The sequence below is a fragment of the Terrapene carolina genome, unplaced genomic scaffold (genome assembly GCF_002925995.2).
Source record: "Terrapene carolina triunguis isolate 2854851 unplaced genomic scaffold, T_m_triunguis-2.0 Scaffold189, whole genome shotgun sequence".
In the NCBI taxonomy this organism is placed as follows: Eukaryota; Metazoa; Chordata; order Testudines; family Emydidae; genus Terrapene; species Terrapene triunguis.
This window is the reverse complement of record NW_020664540.1, coordinates 134,493-157,233: the sequence shown is the minus strand read 5'-3', so window position 1 is coordinate 157,233 and position 22,741 is coordinate 134,493. Positions and strand designations below refer to the sequence as shown.

General features: G+C 40.3%; 1 protein-coding gene across 4 annotated transcripts in view; it reads left to right on the top strand.

The window, feature by feature from the left end:
- MOK (MOK protein kinase) overlaps positions 1-18,514 on the top strand; it is a 30,832-nt gene extending 12,318 nt beyond the window's left edge. For 3 of the 4 annotated variants that reach the window (XM_029912081.1, XM_024215194.2, XM_024215198.2), the window contains 8 exons: positions 10,150-10,228; positions 10,363-10,411; positions 11,593-11,771; positions 15,139-15,240; positions 15,907-16,080; positions 16,344-16,455; positions 17,602-17,805; positions 17,901-18,514. In XM_029912081.1, coding sequence (XP_029767941.1) covers positions 10,150-10,228; positions 10,363-10,411; positions 11,593-11,771; positions 15,139-15,240; positions 15,907-16,080; positions 16,344-16,455; positions 17,602-17,805; positions 17,901-17,981 — 980 coding nt within the window. In that variant the 3' untranslated portion in view covers positions 17,982-18,514. The remainder of the gene's footprint in view (positions 1-10,149; positions 10,229-10,362; positions 10,412-11,592; positions 11,772-15,138; positions 15,241-15,906; positions 16,081-16,343; positions 16,456-17,601; positions 17,806-17,900) is intronic. The other variant, XM_029912082.1, reaches the window with a different exon arrangement.
- Positions 18,515-22,741: the final 4,227 nt, after the last annotated feature.

Genomic DNA, 22,741 nt, shown 5'->3' with positions numbered 1-22,741 from the left:
TACTACCTGGAACTTCCTTCATGTTCTGTAAACATTAGTGTCTAGCTTCTGATGCTAGAGCAGCTGTTTTTCAGTGTAAGAATTAGGACCATGGGAGGAGTTTCCAGGAAAAGACAGTAGGATGATTTGTCAGTAACTAAAGACAGTAAATTGAAGTGGAGGAAGGCTAGAGTGTGTTGGTCATGTATTTTTAGAACTGTCTAAACACAAAAGTTGTACTGCTTTAATTATATGACCCCCTGCACTCTGTGGACACAGTTATAGTGGTGCTTGTATCAGTGTAGTTTATCCATGTAAGAGAAAGAGAATAAGCTATACTGGTCTATAGCACCTTTATACTGGGGTAAGTCCATCCACACAAGGGATTGTACTAATAACTATATACGTTTAAAGAAAAATCACATCCCTAACCAACAGTTTCTGTACTGGCATAACTATGTAGACTAGGCCGCATAGACACTTTGAGAGCTGGATACTGGTTGCTGGCTGGGGCTAGGGAGGTTGTTATTGAAGTTTAATGTGCAGGGTGATTTCAAAATTTAAAATAGTCACTAGAAAAGCCAAAGTGCCCAGGGTATGATAAGTGGTGCTATAAAACCCAAATAAGCAAATAAGAGTATTGCTTGCTGAGTTACAATCTAGAGAAAAGTTCCTACTAGCTTCAAGGAGACCATGCTTTCAGACCTCTTGCAATGGTGAATAACCCTGTTTCTTATCTATAAATAGATCAAAAGCTGAAATTAGAATGCCGAAAAGTAGTTTAACTATGCTTATCATTGTAAAAGTTGAGTCATGCAGTAGCTCGTGTCTTTGTTATTAAAACATAAATAATAGCCTTATGGTATCATTAGTAAGTCTGAGTCAGTAATGTAAGGAGCTGTCATCTACAGTGGATTAATCGGATGGATTGTAAGCAAAACTTTCTGGTTCCAGAAAACAGATCTGAGCGATACTTACTTCAGTTCTAAAACATTAAAATGTTTAGGTTTGTACTTCAGAACTGACTGAAGTATTTGCTGTGTCACTTATTGTTCAGCTTAACGGTGAAGCTCACACCTATAATTTAATAAACAAAACCACCATATTAACTATTTCTTGCAATTGGAATTAACAAAATTCCAGTACTTTCAGCAATGAGTCTGTTTTCCTTGTGACATAGAGCTCCTCAGCTACAAAATCTTTAAAAGCCATTAGATCCTGTCAATAGGGCACTGGAGTCCAGGATTCTGCTCCCAGCAGACACTGATCTGCTGCTTGGCTTTTGGCGTGTCATGTCAATTTCATGCTTGTTTCCTCTCCCAACCTCTATCTTGTCTAGTCTATTTAGATGGTAAGCTTTGTGAATAAGGACCACCTCTCACTGTGTTTGTACAGAGCCTAATGCAGTGGCTAGGGCCTGTAGGTGTTACTAAAATAAAAATAATGGTCTTCCATCACAGGCACTCAGGTTTCAACAACATTCATCCCCACAGGGCTTGCTGACTCCCAATCTATATACAACCCCATTAGTCACCAAAATGATGCAATCACAGCTTCCTTGGAACCCTGTTTAAGAATGGAGCCAGCTTGTTGGGAGCTAGAAGAGCTGTTTGATATAGTTTTGAGGGAGGGAAAACACTTATGGCTCTAGGAAGCTATACAAGAAAGAGTGTGTCAAATAGAATAGATATCTGAAAGCCTATAGACCAGGGATCGGCAATCTTTGGCCCGTGGCCCGTCAGGGAAAGCCGCTGGCGGGCCGGGCTGGTTTGTTTACCTGCAGCATCCACAGGTTTGGCCGATCGCGGCTCCCACTGGCTGTGGTTCGCCATCTCAGGCCAATGGGGACTGCAAGAAGCAGTGGCCAGCACATCCCTCGGCCCGCGCTCCTTCCCGTAGCCCCCATTGCCTTGGGACGGCGAACCACGGCCAATGGGAGCCGTGATCGGCCAAACCTGTGGATGCTGCAGGTAAACAAACCTTTCCCTGATGGGCCGCGTGCCGATCCCTGCTATAGACCAACTCTGCTTTGAGTTCAGAAGGAAAAGGTGGCCTTTCTACAACTGCAGCATATAAGTAGTTATGGTAGAAGGTAGCTATTTCAGCAGAGTAGGGTCTAGTTAGCTGCAGCTGGATGGATGTTGGGAGACCTAGAATGAAAATAATAGAAAGATTAGTATTCTGCACTTCCTTCCTTAGCCTGGTGTGTGGATGGGAGTGGATTTGAATACCTGACTTAGGCTTGGTCTGCACTACCAACTTATGTCAATATCATTACATCACTCAAGGATGTGGAAAATCCACACCCCTGAGCAACATAGTTATACCACCCTAACCTCCCCAGTGTAGACAGCGCTATGTCGATGGGAGGGCTTCTCCTGTTGACATAGCTGCCATCTCTCCGGGAGGTGGAGTACCTACACCAACAAGAGAAGCCCTCCCACTGGCTTAGGTAGAGTCTTCACTACATTTTACAGCATTGCAGCTGCAGTGCTGTAAATTTAGACAAGCCCTTAGTCTGGTTAGGGAGGTGAAAGTTGAATGCTGTAGTCTGGATAATGGGGAGAAACCAGCATTGCAAAAAGAGTTCTAAGTCCATTTGCAACTCCCCTTTTAAAAGTGTGCTCTCTAATTTTTTTAGTAGCCATCTGGAGTTATCTTTGAATGCCTTGAAGGGGAGATGGATTTTCTGAATATAAGACCAGGATATAAACTGGTAATTCGATGGATAAAAGTTTCTACCAAATCAAAGTTTTTCATAGGAAGATTCCAAGTTTGCTGACATTTTTGATTTTCTGTTAGGAAAACCAAAATATTTCATGTCAGGTTGGGTCAACTCAAATTGAAACATTACAGTTTAGTTCAGTTTGATATTGAACTGCATCCATCTGAGCTGCTATGATACCTCATGCCCACGTTCTTTTTTATGGGCTGGGCTGCCTGGCTGGACTGCATTTCCCATGATTCACCACTGTCTCATCTCTTGTTTAACTTCTGTAGTGCATCATGGGAAAGGTACTATGGGGAGCCTGGGTCATAGAGGAGAATGGGGTATGAGGCACCTGATCTACAGCTTCACATGAGGCAGCAAGATAACATTTTATTACATTTTCAAATTGAATTGTTTTGGAACTTTCTGTTCTGTGCAAAAAATATTTCAACTTTGTCTCAATGAAACACATCTGCCAAAATATCAACATTTCCTGTGGAAGGAAATTCTGATTTTGAACTAGCAATAGCCACAAACAGAGCCACCAAAAAGAAAGGGCACCTGCAAAACCCAGCAATACTTGAGACGTGCCATTTTAAAACCTAGAAAATGTTCACTGTTAAGCTCCCAACACACAGTTGGACTGGAAAGTAAATGAATCCTTCTTAATTTTGAAAAGTATAGCATTCAACAACTTTGAGAATATTACCTGGATGATAGTTGCAACTAAATAAAAAGATCTCCTTTTGTAACGGCACCGTTCTGAAGCAGAAGGAGCATATGGCTAAACTGTATATCACTCTTCTGTACATATTATTTTATTGATGCTTTCTCAGAGAGCAGACCTCCACAGCTGTGCACCCACACAAACTAGTTAACATTTCAGACTGTTTCAGTGTGCAGAAAAGATATGGATTACTACCAGTAAACAATATCTCTTTAGTGTTAATTATGCTTTAATTTTCTGAATAAAATTATGAACCCTGCAAAATAAAATTTGGAGAAAGGCATAAAACTACTACAAAAAGCTTTTTTTAAATCAGTGGAGACAATGAAAGAGGGGAAGCAAATGTCTAGAACCAGCTGGTCTGTACAAAGTTTTGGAATGAAGAAAATTTTCTAATTGGAACAGGTGTGTGGGAACAGCAATGTTTAGGAAAACAGCATTTATTCAGTTCCTTATTGGCACTGGTCTTGGAAATTAATCCTATTTTTTTTTTCTGAAAAAATTCTGGTTGACAGAAACATTAACATTGGTTATATAGATTAGGACTATTTTGAAAGTGTCTTTAAAACTACTCAAGTAGGGAAAGAATTATGACCTAATTTCCTTACAAAGTTATGTTCTGAATAGAACATTTAGTGCCATAGAGCGCCTTCATTCACTATCTACAAACTAGACACGCAGCTCTATTCCAATGAAGTCAATGGGAATTTTGCCAGTGACTTTAGTGGAAGCAGGTTAGGGCTCTTAAGATCTGGAGAAGATTCCGTGGATACAAATGCATTGCAGCCACATACAAGGTAACATCTTCCTGTTGTGCTTCTGTTCATAATTATTTATTGAGTTAAGCTTTTATAATGTTGTAATTCTAAAAGCTGAAGAGCATTGGTTCAGTCCTGAAAGGTGACTTGCAAAGGGAAAAACAGTTGAGCTTGTGCCTTGTTATGAAGATGCCTACATTTTTTTTTTTTAATTCTGTTTTTAATGTTAGTAATTCAGAGTTTGTCTGATGTGGAAGACTCTGTAACCTTGTCTACCCTAAGAAAGTTTTTCAAAAAATCTCATTGTTGCTAGCACTAATTAAGTTCCACTGATGACAGCACTGTTAAGAGCCCTAATGTAAATGCACCACTGTTTCAAGCATTGTTGTCTAATCTACATGGATTATGGTGACTGGGAAACTAATGTGGAATTTTGAGAAATGCCTGTCACTTTGTGTGATTTGTATCACTAAGTGATTTAGGGACTTATGAATAGTTGACTAAGGGTAGAATTATCAAACTAGAAACATCAAGGGTCAAGAGAATGAAAGCAAGCAGTTTATTGGGGAAGGAATCTTTAGTCAATCATACTGTTTAAAATTGTTTTTATTAATACATATTACCTTCCGTAATTAACATTTTGGAATTTTTAACATGTCAAAGATTTGACACCCCATCCCTTTCAAATAATGTGTGAGTGCTCACAATATACATGGTCAGAGGTACAACAGGTCCTCTAGCAAAATCAAGGAAGACCAGATTTGACATTCCTGATACCTAACAGTAAAAAAAATTAAAAATCAGAAAACAAATAAGGGAAAGTTTTCAGGCTTTTATACACATCAAAGAAGAAAAAAAGGACCCGATCTGATTATTTTTTTTAAATCCTCTGCAGAATTCTGAAAAAAAAATATTGCAGGTTAGTCTTAAACAAAACTGTTACAGCAGACTCTTACACCAACAAGGGGATGGATTCTCTTGTGGTTCAAGCACTGGACCGAGAATCTGGAAATCTTGGTTCTGTAGCTGGCTCAGCTGTAGACTTCTTTTGTGATATTGGGAAAGCCATTTCACTTCTAAGCTTCAGTTTCATCATCTGTCAAATGGGAGAAAGTGCTCAGATACTGTAGTAATGGGGACCTGTGGCAGGCCTGGCACCACCCCGCTGTGGCAGGGGTGGGATGGGGTCTTGGAACCTTGCCACTCCCAAGTTCATGTGCCCGTCTCTCTTTGGGCGGATGGTTGCAGCCTAACAGCCTCCTTCCCCACAATCACCCCTTGGTCGGGGTAGTGGGCCTAGCGGCCAGAGTTCAGGTAACTCACCCCAGACGTCTGGGCGTGTGGCCCCATGGCCAGGGTCCATATAAATCGCTCCCACGTTGGAGCAGTGTGGCCTAGCGGCCAGAGTCCATAGGATTCCCATTGTGGTAGGGGGACCTGGGCCCGCCCTCTCCACTGGATCCTGACCCAGGGCCCTGGTAGTGGCAAGTTCCCCTTGCCACCAGCTCGGCAGGGATCCATCCGCAACACGCCGAGCATCTTTGCAGCTCTAACGCCATTTGCCTCTAAAGTTCCCCTGGGTCACTTCCTACCATAAACGCCGGGTTCTCCGCTTCGGGAGGTCCTCTGGTCTGTTCCCCTCCTGTGACGTAATCCGTATGGGCATCAGAGTGCATCCCGGCTTGGCTGGCCTCCGGATCCTGGTGCGTAGGCTTTCCCTCCTCGGGAGCTGGCAGCGTGCCTCCTTCCCCTCCGGCAGTCAGCCCAGACTGAGCAGCTCTGCAGGCTTTTATACCTGTTCTCCAGTTGGAGCATGCCCAGCAGAGCTTCCGGGGCGTGGCTTCCTCTGCTAGGAAGGAAAGGTTAACCCCTGCGGTACTAGTGCGGGGCCACTCTGCCCCATCACAGGACCATACAAATGCCATTAAATAAAAGAATTCTTATTGTCTTACTCTTTTAGGTATAACATTTATTTTTACGTGGCAAACAGTTCTACTTGGCAAAGAATGAATACAGATAGAAAATCCAAAGGTTGAAATAACATGTTTGGCTATATTCATAGATTCTAGGACTGGAAGGGACCTCGAGAGGTCATCGAGTCCAGTCCCCTGCCCGCATGGCAGGACCAAATACTGTCTAGACCATCCCTGATAGACATTTATCTAACCTACTCTTAAATATCTCCAGAGATGGGGATTCCACAACCTCCCTAGGCAATTTATTCCAATGTTTAACCACCCTGACAGTTAGGAACTTTTTCCTAATGTCCAACCTAGACCTCCCTTGCTGCAGTTTAAGCCTATTGCTTCTTGTTCTATCCTCAGAGGCTAAGGTGAACAAGTTTTCTCCCTCCTCCTTATGACACCCTTTTAGATACCTGAAAACTGCTATCATGTCCCCTCTCAGTCTTCTCTTTTCCAAACTAAACAAACTCAATTCTTTCAGCCTTCCTTCATAGGTCATGTTCTCCAGACCTTTAATCATTCTTGTTGCTCTTCTCTGGACCCTTTCCAATTTCTCCACATCTTTCTTGAAATGGGGTGCCCAGAACTGGACACAATACTCCAGCTGAGGCCTAACCAGAGCAGAGTAGAGCGGAAGAATGACTTCTCGTGTCTTGCTCACAACACACCTGTTAATACATCCCAGAATCACGTTTGCTTTTTTTGCAACAGCATCACACTGTTGACTCATATTTAGCTTGTGGTCCACTATAACCCCTAGATCCCTTTCTGCCGTACTCCTTCCTAGACAGTCTCTTCCCATTCTGTATGTGTGAAACTGATTTTTTCTTCCTAAGTGGAGCACTTTGCATTTATGTTTGTTAAACTTCATCCTGTTTAACTCAGACCATTTCTCCAATTTGTCCAGATCATTTTGAATTATGACCCTGTCCTCCAAAGCAGTTGCAATCCCTCCCAGTTTGGTATCAGCCGCAAACTTAATAATCGTACTTTCTATACCAATATCTAAGTCGTTAATGAAGATATTGAACAGAGCCGGTCCCAAAACAGACCCCTGCGGAACCCCACTCGTTATGCCTTTCCAGCAGGATTGGGAACCATTAATAACAACTCTCTGAGTACGGTTATCCAGCCAGTTATGCACCCACCTTATAGTAGCCCCATCTAAATTGTATTTGCCTAGTTTGTCGATAAGAATATCATGCGAGACCGTATCAAATGCCTTACTAAAGTCTAGGTATACCACATCCACAGCTTCTCCCTTATCCACAAGACTCGTTATCCTATCGAAGAAAGCTATCAGATTGGTTTGACATGATTTGTTCTTTACAAATCCATGCTGGCTGTTCCCTATCACCTTACCACCTTCCAAGTGTTTGCAGATGATTTCCTTAATTACTTGCTCCATTATCTTCCCTGGCACAGAAGTTAAACTAACTGGTCTGTAGTTTCCTGGGTTGTTTTTATTTCCCTTTTTATAGATGGGCACTATATTTGCCCTTTTCCAGTCTTCTGGAATCTCTCCTGTCTCCCATGATTTTCCAAAGATAATAGCTAGAGGCTCAGATACCTCCTCTATTAGCTCCTTGAGTATTCTAGGATGCATTTCATCAGGCCCTGGTGACTTGCAGGCATCTAACTTTTCTAAGTGATTTTTAACTTGTTCTTTTTTTATTTTATCTGCTAAACCTACCCCCTTCCCATTAGCATTCACTAGGTTAGGCATTCCTTCAGACTTCTCGGTGAAGACCGAAACAAAGAAGTCATTAAGCATCTCTGCCATTTCCAAGTTTCCTGTTACTGTTTCTCCCTCTTCACTAAGCAGTGGGCCTACCCTGTCTTTGGTCTTCCTCTTGGTTCTAATGTATTGATAAAAAGTCTTCTTGTTCCCCTTTATTCCCTTAGCTAGTTTGAGCTCATTTTGTGCCTTTGCCTTTCTAATCTTGCCCCTGCATTCCTGTGTTGTTTGCCTATATTCATCCTTTGTAATCTGTCCTAGTTTCCATTTTTTATATGACTCCTTTTTATTTTTTAGATCATGCAAGATCTCATGGTTAAGCCAAGGTGGTCTTTTGCCACATTTTCTATCTTTCCTAACCAGCGGAATAGCTTGCTTTTGGGCCCTTAATAGTGTCCCTTTGAAAAACTGCCAGCTCTCCTCAGTTGTTTTTCCCCTCAGTCTTGATTCCCATGGGACCTTACCTATCAGCTCTCTGAGCTTACCAAAATCCGCCTTCCTGAAATCCATTGTCTCTATTTTGCTGTTCTCCCTTCTATCCTTCCTTAGAATTGCAAACTCTATGATTTCATGATCACTTTCACCCAAGCTGCCTTCTACTTTCAAATTCTCAACGAGTTCCTCCCTATTTGTTAAAATCAAGTCTAGAACAGCTTCACCCCTAGTAGCTTTTTCAACCTTCTGAAATAAAAAGTTGTCTGCAATGCAGTCCAAGAATTTGTTGGATAGTCTGTGCCCCGCTGTGTTATTTTCCCAACATATATCCGGATAGTTGAAGTCCCCCATCACCACCAAATCTTGGGCTTTGGATGATTTTGTTAGTTGTTTAAAAAAAGCCTCATCCACCTCTTCCACCTGGTTAGGTGGCCTGTAGTAGACTCCTAGCATGACATCACCCTTGTTTTTTACCCCTTTTAGCCTAACCCAGAGACTCTCAACACTTCCGTCTCCTATGTCCATCTCTACCTCAGTCCAAGTGTGTACATTTTTAATATATAAGGCAACACCTCCTCCCTTTTTCCCCTGTCTATCCTTCCTGAGCAAGCTGTATCCATCCACACCAACATTCCAATCATGTGTATTATCCCACCAAGTTTCAGTGATGCCAACAATGTCATAGTTGTATTTATTTATTAGCACTTCCAGTTCTTCCTGCTTATTACCCATACTTCTCGCATTTGTATATAGGCATCTAAGATACTGGTTTGATCTTTCCTCCCGGTTTTGTCCTGACCCTCCTTTCTCTCTGCCAATATAGCCCACACTCCCTCTCGTCTCCGACCCATCTCCCAGGTCTCCATGTTCCCCACTTACCTGCGGGCTTTGCTCACCTGTCCCCGTCGAACCTAGTTTAAAGCCCTCCTCACTAGGTTAGCCAGTCTATATAATTAATTAGCATTATAATCTAAAGTTAGTTTTAGTTAATGAATTGTTAGACTATATTTAACTTTGAAGTAATTTAAAACTTGTTTAAACAGTCACTACGTTTTCTAAGGAATTTGCTAATTTTCTCTTCTTACTAATGATATTATAAATAATAGAGCATTATTTAGAGGCACTACAGCAAAGCTCAAAGCCTCAAGAGGGCCTGTAGAAGGAAACAGTCTAAGTGATTATCAGATGTCTTCAGGGCTCTAAACAAAAATGGAGTAGTCTTGCTTGTCAGCAGTCTTACCTATGTCAGTAAAACCCACTGAAGTGAACACGTTGTTCTGTAATTTGCATACCAAAACAGGAATAAGACACTTTGGGCAGTGCACTTGTAGAGGATTATATCCTTTCTAAACCTTGAATCTTATGCATCATTACTTTAGTGCTTACATAGGAAATAAGGCCTACCAATATGTTTAGAATGGAATATTTCTGCTATAATACAATTGGGGAAAAAATAGATATATTATGTTACCATTCATAATACTCACAAGTTCTCTGGAGCAGAATCCCTCCCTACACTATGAAAAATCATGCAATACCAAAGCTGCCAATGTATAGGCAGTCAAATTCACAGCTGCACTTGTCAGACTATTCTGGTGTATTCTGAAATTTGTCTGTCTTCACCTTATGTCCTAGTTCAAATGAAATGCTGATTGCAATGGTGTTATTTTTGTATGACAAGTATAAATATGTTAATCAAATTCTTCTTATTCATGAAGAAGGGAATATGGATTCATTATCAGAAGCTGAAAAGTAGATGTTACTTCTGTTGTATACTTACTCACTGATATAAAGCATTTGTACAACTTGAAATTTCATTTGACTGTTCCACATTCTAGGGAGGAGAAAGCCATTACCAGAAAAAAAAATAATGAACTACATGTACCAGTTATGCAAGTCCCTTGATCACATGCACAGGTAAGACACTAAATTCAGCAGTAACCTTGCAAGAAGTATGCCATATGCTTATAATTAAATATTGCCTACAAACATAGTGAATATGCTCATACTTTCATTGAGTTGTTCTTTTTGGTATTTTTATATTGGTGCAGAAATGGAATATTTCATAGAGATGTGAAACCAGAAAATATATTAATAAAGGTAAGTAGTCTTGTGAAATGATATCACTAATCTGAAAGTGTAAGTACATACACTAGTTTCTCAGAATAAACAGAGAAATGTATATCTTTGTAAGTGTGAGGTATAATTTTCATAGTTAGAGAGAGTTGACTCTTTGGTATATAACTTTAGTCTTGTGCCCTCCCCTCCTTGAACGGTGAATGAATAAATGTTTTCTGTTGCTATTGGATAAAAGCGTAAATGGATTCTCTTGTTCTGTAGCTCAGGTGTAAGATTTGCAGCTAAGTCTGAAAGCAAACAAATTCACTTTTTCATGTATTAACTTTTTCCTTTCTGTGCTATTTCTGAAACAAGTGTTGGGACTCAGTCCTGCAGCCCTCTCTCTCCATGCTTAACTCCTACGGTCGGCAGAAGTTGTTCACACGACTGCACAAGGAGACCTTAAGTTGATTTTGTTTTTGAAAGACTCCTGTTTTAAAAACTATCAAATGCTGGCAGAAGGCCTATTTCCCAGAGTTGTTTAGTAGTTTTGTTGCCAGAATTCAGCTCATTTATATTTATGGGATAGATTTTACTGTTTTAAAGTCCTTAGTGTGTCCCAAAATGAAACCAGAAGGAGGAAGAGGAACTAATAGAAAGAAAAGCCAGGAAAATATCTATCATGTGACTACTAAAAATGAGAACACCAAGAAAATAATCTCATGTAAATATGTCACTTTTAGCAACCTTCCCTTCAAGACTAGCTAATACATTTTACTATTAATGGTTATCTCTAACATTTTTTGTGAAAATGTACAGAAAGATACTAGTGTGTATTATGGGACATAAATGGCCTTAAATTTCAGAGGCACTTACAATTTAAAGGGCAGTTTTACAATTTGTTACCATAATGAAACATTTACCATAGCTGAGATATGCTTCATTGATAGGCCCATTCAGTGTCGCTGGAGAATAGATTTTTAATAACATTTAAACACAGACATGCAATTTGACATTCCAAATCACCTCTTTTCCTCTTTTAAAAAAACAACAACAACAACAAAACCTAAAAGTTAGTACCGAAAGCAAACTATAATTAGATTTATAATGGCTGGATCAGGTATTTCAGAAGGCTTCCTGCCTTTGCTTCAATATTTGACCGTTTTCTAATTTATTGGACAACATAAGTTTGTTTGTTTTGTTTGTTTGGGGTGTTTTTGCAGCAGGATACCCTGAAGTTAGGAGACTTTGGATCTTGTAGGAGTGTATATTCCAAGCAGCCATATACAGAATATATCTCTACACGTTGGTACCGAGCACCTGAGTGTTTGCTCACAGATGGCTACTATAGCTACAAAATGGACATGTGGAGCTCTGGCTGCGTTTTCTATGAAATCACAAGGTACAGTGCTAAGTAGAAAGAAATTAAGAGTTTGATTTATTCAGTGTCAAAGAAACTCCAAGTTGAGGATCAACTCATTATGTAATCAGCACATGGCCTGAGTAAAATTATGTTAAGGGCATAAATGCAGGGCCTGTGCAACCTATTAGCGACCTAGGTGGTCACCTAGGGTGCTAGGATTTTGGGGGTGGCATTTTCTTCGGTGGCGACCGCAGCGGCCGGATCTTCGGCCGCCCCGGTCTCCGCCGGCATTTAGGCGGAGGGAGCTGGGGCAGGGGGGCGCGGGGAGGGCCGCCTGCAGCAAGTAAGGGGGGGGGCGGCATGCAGGAGAACTCCCCGCCCCAGCTCACCTCTGCTCCGCCTCCTCCCCTGAGCACGCCGCCCCGCTCTGCTTCTCTCCCTCCCAGGCTTGCGGCGCCAAACAGCTGATTGGCACCGCAAGCCTGGGAGGCGGGAGAAGTGGAGCAGCGACAGCGTGCTCAGGGAGGAGGCGGAGCAGAGGTGAGCTGGGGTGGGGAGTTGCTGCATGGCTTCCCGGGCGGGGGGGGGAAAGCTGCCACGAGGGGGGGAGCCTCAGGGCAAAGGGGGGCTGGGGAGCTGCCGCAGGGGGGTGCTTCAGGGCAGGCGGGGGGTGGGGAGCTGCCGCAGGGCTCGGGGAGGGTGCAAGGTGGAAGTTTCGCCTAGGGCGCGAAACATCCTTGCACCGGCCCTGCATAAATGTTGTTTTCCATGGTTTTCTAGAACTCTTTCACGCCTCTAGTCTAGAAGTTACATTAGGCACAGATCCTGTCTTTTTTGGCACCAAACACATATAATAGCAGATTAACAATAAAGTAGCTGGATGCTTAACAGAAAGTAAGATTGCCACATGCCTTTATGTAATTAATTCCCCCTAAATGTTTTATTGTTTGTAATATTTTTCGTGATTGAATAACTTCATGATTGAATATTTCTTAGTTTGGGAAATAGTGATTTTTTTTTTTCTTCTTTTCCTCACTGAGTCCTGCATGGCTCACTGGGGGTATACTCCCAGGAGTAGCCCGCAATGGTCAGTCCCGAGTCTGGTACTATTCAGTAGTTTCATTAATGACTGGGATAATGGAGTGGAGAGTATGCTTATAAAATCTGCAGATGACACTAAGCTGGGAGGGGTTGCAAGCCCTTTGGAGTATAGGATTAGAATTCAAAATTACCTTGACAACATGGAGAACTGGTCTGAAATCAACCAGATAAAATTCAATATAATTGCAAAGTACTACACTAAGGAAGGAAGAATCAAATTCACAAATACAGAATGGGGAATAATTGGTTAGATGGTAATACTGCTGAAAAGGATCTGTGGGGTATAGCAGAACAACAGTGTGATGCAATTGTGAAAAAAGCTATTCTCATTCTGCAGTGTATTAACAGGAGTGTCATACGTAAGACATGGGAGGTAATTGTCTCTCTCTACTCAGCACTAGTGAGGCCTCAGCTGGAGTACTTTGTCCAGTTCTGTGCACCACCCTTTAGGAGAGATGTGGACAAATTGGAGAGAGTCCAAAGGAGAGCAACAAAAATGATAAAAGGTTTAGAAAACCTGACTTATGAGGAAAGGTTAAAAAAACTGGGCATGTTTAGTCTTGAGAAACAAGACTGGGTTGGGGTGGGGGAGAAACATCTGATACCAGTCTTCAACTACATTAAGGGCTGTTATAAAAAGGATGGGGATCCATTGTTTTTGGTGTCCACTGAGGGTAGGACAAGAAGTAACCGGTTTAATTTGCAGCAGGGGAGATTAAGGTTAGATATTAGGAATAACTTTCTAACTATTAGGGTAATTAAGTCCTGGAATAGGCTTCCAATGGAGGTTGTGGAATCCCCATCACTGGAGGTTTACAAGAGCAGGTTAAACAAACACCAGTCAGGAATAGTCTAGGTTTACTTCGTCCTGTCTCAGCACAGGGGGATGGACTTGATGACCTTTCAAGGTCCATTCCAGCCCTACATTTCTATGATTCTATGCTGACACTGCAAGTGAGATATGATTGTAGCCTACCAATGCTATTTTTAATCTATCTAGTACATGTGGTGTAACAATAGTAGAGTAGACATGGCAGCATGGGCTAGCAACCCAGGTACATACCAGGCTCTCCAGGCAGCTTGTACTCTGGCTGCTAGCCTATGCTGCCATGTCTTCACTACTGTTATTACCAGTCCTAGATAAATTAAAGCTAGCAGGGGTATGCCTTCCTGTGCTACAGTCACACTTTCAATGGCAGTGTAAACATACTGTTGTTGTCATGAGCATAGCAGTCCTCAGTTTTGATAGTACATTTGAGATGTTAATATTTTTGCCTCCTCTGCTGATTTACTCTTTTGCAACAGTAGAGGAAATCAGTCACATGAGAGTCGATTCCACAATTTAATTTGTAAAAGTTTGTTAAACCCCATTTTCTACCGGTTGTTTTGTGAAAAAAACAGACCTTACAGTTTGACTCTATGCAAAAGTGAGTTTTGGGAAAGCTATAATAAAATTTGTTCAGCTGATTGAGATCTGCAAGTGTGCAAGAAATTATAGAACTGGAGAGAGTCTTTGTAATTTCCATTATTACTATAATTCATGAAAATAGTTAAAAAGGGCAGTGAATATTTCCTGAACATCCTTGTGCTCTGGAAAAGGCAGCTGATCTGTGAGGCTTTCCTTTTCTTCTTTCTCCTCCACTTGCCTGTGTGCCGTAGCAATGGCAACAATTCTGCTCTGTCCTCCTCCCATACTGCCACCTTCTTGTTTGGTATGCAACGAGCAGTGGCAGCATTTTTGCTTCTCTCTCCTCCTTCACCAAGGACATACAGCTGCTATTGCTCCTCCCACATCTGCCACATGAACTGGCAGCCCTTCTGCTTTGGCTGCTTGCTAACTAGTAGAAATAACTAATTTTATGTTGGGCAGAGGCCAGTTGACACACACAAAACCCAAATGTGTCCTTTCTCCCACAAAATAAAACTGACCCCAAATGAACTAACTCTACAGTACTCTCTTATAAAATGTCACACTTTCATCCCCATAAAAACCAGCTGAGCTTTAAAACTCTGCAAGTAAGTATACTCCAGGTGAATGCCAAAGAATGTCTAAACTCTGTTGTAAACAGATTGTGGGAGTGGGGGCAGGTCAGGTTAGAGACTGTTCTTTTGCCTGAACTGATTTGTCCATTCCCACCAGAAGCGTGGGCAATAATCTAACACGTTGCTCTCCTATTGCTGACCAGTATGAAATGCAGTCTGAAAACAGTCTGTCAGTTTTCAGAGCACCACACAGTGGCAGTCATTCCATTAGAACTAGTTTAAATTACTTTTAGTATTGCCAATTTTATTTCTTATCTTTCAGTTTCCACCCTCTCTTTCCTGGATCTAATGAATTGGACCAAATATCAAAAATCCATGATATTCTAGGCACCCCTGCTAAGAAAACTCTTAATAAATTCAAACAGTAAGTATGTAGTACACTCCCATATTTATTAATCTAAATAAAATCTAGCAGTTTTCACAATCAGCTCTTTTATTGTGAACACTTAAATCTAAATATAGTCATTGTCATATACCTTAATATTAATTAATATGTAAATACTTAAGTCTGTCTTAAGTGTAATTCCTAAATGCAATTTTCTGATCTCACAAGATTTCAAGTTGAGGGGGGAGGAAACTTGAGCAGTTTTTTCTTACCCACATCAGGGATTTGTGTCCTGCAGCCTATACCAGCTGAACCATTGCTGCACAAACTTTGTGGTCAAGGGTACTTTCCTCCTCCACAAATGTAATGCTGCTTCATGCCAGTTGCCAGATAGGGGTTCTCTCCCTACCCAGAGGCAGTTCCTTTGTGATGCTCCCAGGCAGATGAGAGAAAATCAAAACTGTATTCTAGGTCTCACCTGGCAGTTTACCTCTGCAACATCTAGCATGTCAGTGATAATTTTATAAGGAAGGAAATTCTGTCATTTCAGTGCTTCTTAATTATTTCCCTTTTCAAAAACATAGTGATTAATTACTGTCCCTAGTCAGATTAGATTGACCTTTTAGGTATTTTTCAGTAAGTTTAATATTTGGAGGCAGTTTACATGAATGATAAGTGTTTGCTCTATTACTGGGTTTAACACAGGTCAAGAGCTATGAGTTTTGATTTCCCCTTTAAAAAAGGGACAGGACTATCTCCACATGTGCCTAATATCTCCCCCAAGAGCCTCTCCCTTATGTATGCGATGATAGAATACGATCCTGATCAGAGAATTGGTGCCCACCAAGCACTACAGCATCCTTATTTCCGAGAGCTGAGGTAAGTTTACACTTTCAATACAGGATTTTAAAGTTAGATCCCAAATTGCACAATGGACTGTGGAGAAAGGAACTTGGTCTAAAGTAAACCCTGAATTCATTAGGTTACAATCGCCTTGCAAATAACCATACGTGCAGTTTTCTTTATTTACTGCATTAAAACAACTGAGAAGTAAAATTCATATGGCAGTTTCTTTACTATCCTACTGGACTTCAGATTTCATCTGAAGGGGTATTATTTGACTTTTTGTTCACTCTTTTCAGAACAGCAGAGAAGCAAGCTGTAACCATGCACAGAAAAATGAGATTAGCAGAAAACATAGTGGGACAAGAATCTATCAACTTGTGGTGTATTTCAAAGGATGGTAATAGGCAGGTAATATTTAAATCAAACTGGAGAACATGCAGCCTATTTAAATAAAGTCATTTGTAATGTCTAGTTTAGATACATAAACAAATGTACATTAGATAGGTCAAGTTTAGATACATAAACAAAAGTCACTTAATGGTGACTGCATGGTTTTATTCCTGAGGTAAACTAAGGGTCCAGTCCTGTATAGGAATCTGCTGGCACAGACTTCAGCACCTGTGCAAAATCCTATTGAAAGGCAGGGGTCAGGGTCTAAAGGTTTGCCACAGTCCTTTAATTAGATAGTGGTAGTAAGTCTTGCTGATAGCTTTGTGCCTTTTTGCCTTCTGTATACATTATAAAGGACCAAGATTTTTTTAATTTCTATTCATGTACATTGGAAATTTTGGTCTTGTCTACCGTTTTTCCTGGAAGACTATAGATAACTGGAGAACTAAGGTAACATTAGAAGCCAAGGATACGAAGCCTTGCTGAGAGAAGAGATTTATATGTAGACTGTTAAACTTTTTTTTTTGTTTATACTTATCAAAACTAACTCCAAAATGATTCCACTTCTCCATCCCTTCATCCAAATGCCAAGTTCCTAATCCGCATCTCTGGGTCCTCCAACTGAGACCTGCAGCAAAACAGGACATGACCTTCCTAATTTAAGATAGATTTTGTTGTTGTTGAGAGAGACAAGATAGGTGAGTTAATACCTTTTATTAGACCAACTTCTGTTGGTGGAACAGAGAAGCTTTCAAGTTTCTCAGAGCTCTTCTTCAAGTCTCTGTAGTTGACATACACTCAGCCTTTTTGGTTAAAAACACATCATAAATTAGCAACAAAAAAAGTCACAAGCCCAATTTTCTTCTATAGGTCACCTTTAAAGTACGAGTCCTTTTCCCATTAGCAGCCATTTGTTCCACTAATTCAACTGTTGGGAATTGGTTGAAATGGGGTTTGTACACAGATGCTTGGGGGAAACCACAAAAAGAAAATGTGCAAGTAGTTATAAATAACCATCATTAAGGGGCGTGTGCTTAAGAATTCAGCTGAAATGGAGCTTTCGTGGGTTGCTTTTTGGGGGATGAAAGTTCTGTTTTTTATTGTACCCTATTTAAGAAAAATGTCACTGTCAGCAGATTGAAACTTGTATCTTTATTTTAAAAGCACTCTCTTAGGAAAACCCAGGAGAATCCAATAAGACATCATGGACCTTCCTATGCAATAGAATTGCCAAAACTGAATGTTTCTGGAGTAACCAAGTTGACTTCTTATCCTAGTCCTACATTTCAGTCAGTTTTTACCACGCCTGCAACAAATGGTGAAGTCCCTGTGTTACAACCTATTAAATATATTGGGACAAATCACAAGGTAGTAAACTTTAACTTGCTTATTCAGTTATACACAGCAAATAAATATAAATGTATTATAGACCATATTTCAAACTTATATCATTTTTTCAACAGTCTGAAAAACAGAAGGAACTTAAGTCTTCTATGAAACAATACCACTTACCCACTATAGAAAGAAGAGGTGGAGGATATTGACCAGCTTGTCAAACATTTGGAATGTAAGGAAAAGCATGACTATGCAGTGAAGCAGATTCAACCATGATCTCTATATTATTGTCAAAGGTACACCAAAAGCAATAGTGCCTTATATTTTGTTTCTCTGAAATGCTGCAGGAAAACACTACAAGACTATTAGCACTTTAGTACTTTATTTCTGAACGGTATCAATATTTATCTAAGCACCATTTTGGCAGCTCAAAATGCACTTTATACTTGAACCCTTTTAAACAAATTCGCTTTTTAAATTTTTTTAAAAATAAAAATGGATAATTTGGGATTTTAGTTTGAGTGCTAGGAATGACATTTTGTAATTGTTTTATATTATATACAAAATAGTTTATGATGTTATTAAAGACTTGTTAAACTTGATCTGTTCATTTTGTACCTTTTTAACAGATGAAAATGTTAAGTTGCGTAGACAATGTTGGACATAATTATCTCTCTTGTATTAGGTTGATAGTTTCAAAGCTCAAGTCTTGTTAATATTTTATGGATTATGATATAATTTGAGAAACACCTGAGTAGTAAAATAAATAGTTTTAATTACTTTTGAAATTTGTATATGCAAAGGATAGCTGTACAGTTACATATCTGATTCATAAGCAAATCTATCTTTATCATTTGTGTCCTTTTCTTTCTTAAACCATGCTTTTGTATTAATCAAAAGCTTTACAGGGTCTGGTGGTTTTACAATTAGTTGGTTGAAATAGTGGTAAAGAAACAGCATATGGATTTAGACCATTTTTTCACATTTCACAAATTATAGGCACTCATTTAATAAGGTTCTCAGCTTTTTGTGCTGTAGAAGCCAACAAAATTCAGAAATAGCATTTTGGTCATTGTAGCAGAGGGATACCATTTAAGGTAATGACTAAGAGTTCAGTGTGTTTGATTTTTAAAACTTTAATATCCTAGTAAGAAGGAAAATTGTCAGTTTAGCATTAGCTCTGTTAAAAAGTGGCTTTACAATTGCAGAACCAAATGGAGTTCAACTATGGAAGATATCTTATAGCTATGTTAGGACTGGATTTTTCAAGTTGTGGATATTCCTAAGTGGGAAGCTTTTCCTGACATAAACGGAGGTACTTAAGATAATTTCTGTATAATGAGCTGTGCACTTAAAAAAGATTCTAGCCTTTATGGTTGTAAAAGTTACGCTGTTCACATCTGGAAAGTTAATGGATGTCTTCCTGTTTGAAAAACAGCTCCAGTGCCTCTGCTGCTCTTCAGAGCTTTTCCAGGCTGCAGCAGAGTGAAATCATTAAGAGCCCAGTCAGTTTTACAGCTGCTAGTCAGAACTTAGTGGACAGCAGTTAAACTGAAGTCACATCATGTTGGTGCTGCTGAGGCACTCATTGGAGTTGATGGGAGAACACCCCAGACTCAGTCTACACTAGAAAGCTTTGCCAGCATAGTTATGTCAGGTAGGAGAGTGGGGCGGGGGGAGAATCCCACCCCCTAATCAATATAGTTAAACCACCCCCCTACCTCTCCCTCTGTAGACACATCTTATACTGACAAGAGGAATCCTTTTGCCAGTATAGCTTATGTTGTTCGGGGCAGGCGGTTTAACTATACTGCCAAAAGAACTCCTTTTGCTGAGTAGGCACTGCATCTCCAGTAGGGGGCTTTGCACGTATAGCTACACCATACACTATAGCCTTTGTGATGTAGAGTAGTCCCCGGAGAGATGTAGAGTAGTGAAGATCTCTTTTCTCCATGTTTTATCAGACATCAACTAGCCAAAGTTCAATACAAACAATGAAGCCATTAGTCAAGATCCAGGAACAGCACTCTGGTAGAAATCCCAACAGCTCATGTGTCGGGGGCAGTAGGCTTCTCATCAAGGTGTTGCCTTTAGGCCTCACAGCGATGGTGCAGTTGTAATGCCCTGATAATGCCCAGGAAATGCATGGACCTTACAGACTTCATTTGTTAATGTATACATTGTTTTAGAACGTAATGGTCTGTGTGAGTAACTAATTCCTAGGTAATTGTTGTTTGGTGGTAAGGAGTGTGCTGGTCACCCTAAATCTTTGTTGCCTTATTGCTTATAGGAAGTAGAATGGCATGGTTAGCGCTAGATGGCTGGTCACTTTATTAGAAAAAAACATAAGCCAAACTAAACCCAGCTTTTTCATAAAAGGACATTAAATGTGAAGATAAATTAAATCCAGTCAGACTCAGTGCTTGTCTGCATGTACAGCGCTGCAGTGCACCAGTGCAGCTATGTCACTGTAGCACTTTAATGAAGATGCTACTATGCTGACGGGAGAGCTTCTCCTATCAGCATAGTTAATCCACCTCTGCAAGAGCTGGTAGCTATGTCAACAGGAGAAGCTCTCCCATCAACGTAGCACTGTCTACGCCAGCCGTTAGCTCAGTATAACTATGTCACTCAAGTGTGGATTTTTCACACCCTTGAGCAACACAGTTATACTGATGTAAGTTTGTAGTGTAGACCTGGCCTAAGCAAGTCAGTCTACATACAGCTAAAATAGTACTGTAGTTTGCCCTAACTTCCAGAATTTTTTTCACAAGTTGTTTGGTATTTGAAATTTAGGCTGTTATAAAATCAGCAAGTCTCACTTTGAAAATAAGATGTTGTGACTAACTTTATTTTTCATTAAAATCTCAGCATGTCATTCTCTCTACTAACCACATAGATGTCAGAATAGAGTTTGGCAGTGATACATTTAAAAAAAATACCTACCAAGTCTTCTAAGCTTGTGTGGCTTAGTGCATAGAACACTGCACGACGACTCAGAGCTGGGTTCTGTTCCCAGCTCTCCTGCTGGTCTAGTAGGTGATCTTGAACAACTCACTTTACCTTCTTATGCATCAGTTTTCCGATCTCTAAAGTGGGGATATAGTACATTCCTCCTTTGTAAAGCTCTGAGATCTACTGGTGAAAATGCTATGTAAGAGCTAGATATCATGGAAAACCAATTTTCAAAGTGTAATATGTTCTAACACAGGCAAGTTCTCTCAAATTCATTGCATGGCAGGGTGTATGGCTAAGGGTACTGGTCATGGAACATGGAGTCCCACTGTTTGGCCCCCAGTTTAAATTTGACCTGATCACTACCCACATCATTATTTCATGGCTGTTTGCTGGCCTGTGAGATGTTTCTTACTCCAGTTCTTATTCAACAGGTAAATACTTTCTCAGCCCTGGAAGCATTTCAATAGAATGTAGGATAGGGGCAAGGCCCAATAGTGGGAATCTGTGGGGTTGCTTGCAGTGCTGCCAACCACCATATACCACTGGCTTGGATAGTGGACTTACAGTTCCTGGTGTATCAGTCACCTTTCATAAACATGAAAGCCTAATGAACTGGAAAATAAGAAAGGGTTTGAAGTGATTTAGGATGATAAAGAGATGTGTAAGTAGAAAATACCCATAATTTAGTTTGAAGAAGAGTAGGTCAACACTATCTGGATGAGTACCTGTGCTGTGTGTTTACATGGGTACATCATTGGTGTTGAGGAAATGGAAGATAGAGAGATCCATATCTGTGGTACAACAGTAGCCTACTATTCCTTATCTTTAGACATTTCGGACAGAGGTTTCATCAGATGTCTTTTGTGGGATGGAAGCTGTTACATTAGTTTTCCAAAGGAGGAGCTGAGAAATACAAGACTCCTGGCAAATCTTCAGTGATGTGAGGGAGCAGGAGCAAAAAAAAAAAAAAGCAATGATTTTTGTATTGCAAGATACTACACCAGGGGTCGGCAACCTTTCAGAAGTGGTGTGCCGAGTCTTCATTTATTCACTCTAATGTAAGGTTTCATGTGCCAGTAATACATTAACATTTTTAGAAGGTCTCTTTCTAGAAGTCTATAATATATAACTAAACTATTGTTGTATGTAAAGTAAATAAGGTTTTTAAGAAGCTTCATTTAAAATTAAATTAAAATGCAGAGCCCCCTGGACCAGTGGCCAGGACCCAGGCAATGAGTGCCACTGAAAATCAGCTTGCATGCTGCCTTTGGCACGTGTGCCATAGGTTGCCTACCCCTGTACTACACTATAGCAGCTGGCAGGGCCGGCTCCAGGGTTTTGGCCGCCCCAAGCAGCCCCCCCCCCAAAAAAAGGCTTTAGGTATACGTTTAGAGCAAGGAAATGAAGCATATCTAAAAACTAGAGTAGCAACAGGCCAACCCTACGGCAGCATTAACATTCTAAAAGTTGATGAGCTTATCTTGTTTGATGAATACACTGGACAGTCTTGTTCTGTAGAGTGATGGATACAAGTCCCCAGAACATTTGATCTGCTGCAAAATTTCACTACAGGCTGCTCATTAGAAGCTCAAATTGAAAAATAAAGTTGATCAACATTTGACATGAACAGCACAGTCTCTCCAGGTTCTAAAAGTCTTACATCTGTCCTACTCTTTCAAGCTCATGCTGTAGATCAGGGTTCACAGCAGCAATCTACTAGTGTCAGAGATAAAGTTAATTTCATCTGATTGTTTCCTAGAGCTTTCCTAAGAGCTGTTTTTTCTCAAGGTGATTCAAGTAAACCACCTACTTTCATGTAATACTCCCATTCCAAAAGAAAACATGGAATTTTACAGAAAATTATTTGTATGAGGTTTTACTATTATATCTCACAGCTAAGCATTATTACAAATGAGAAGCATGCCAAAAACCAAACTGTTTTCATGATTATCTCATAGTAGGTTTTTGTTACATAAGTTGTGCATTTTGAAACAGACTAACTTGTTAGGAC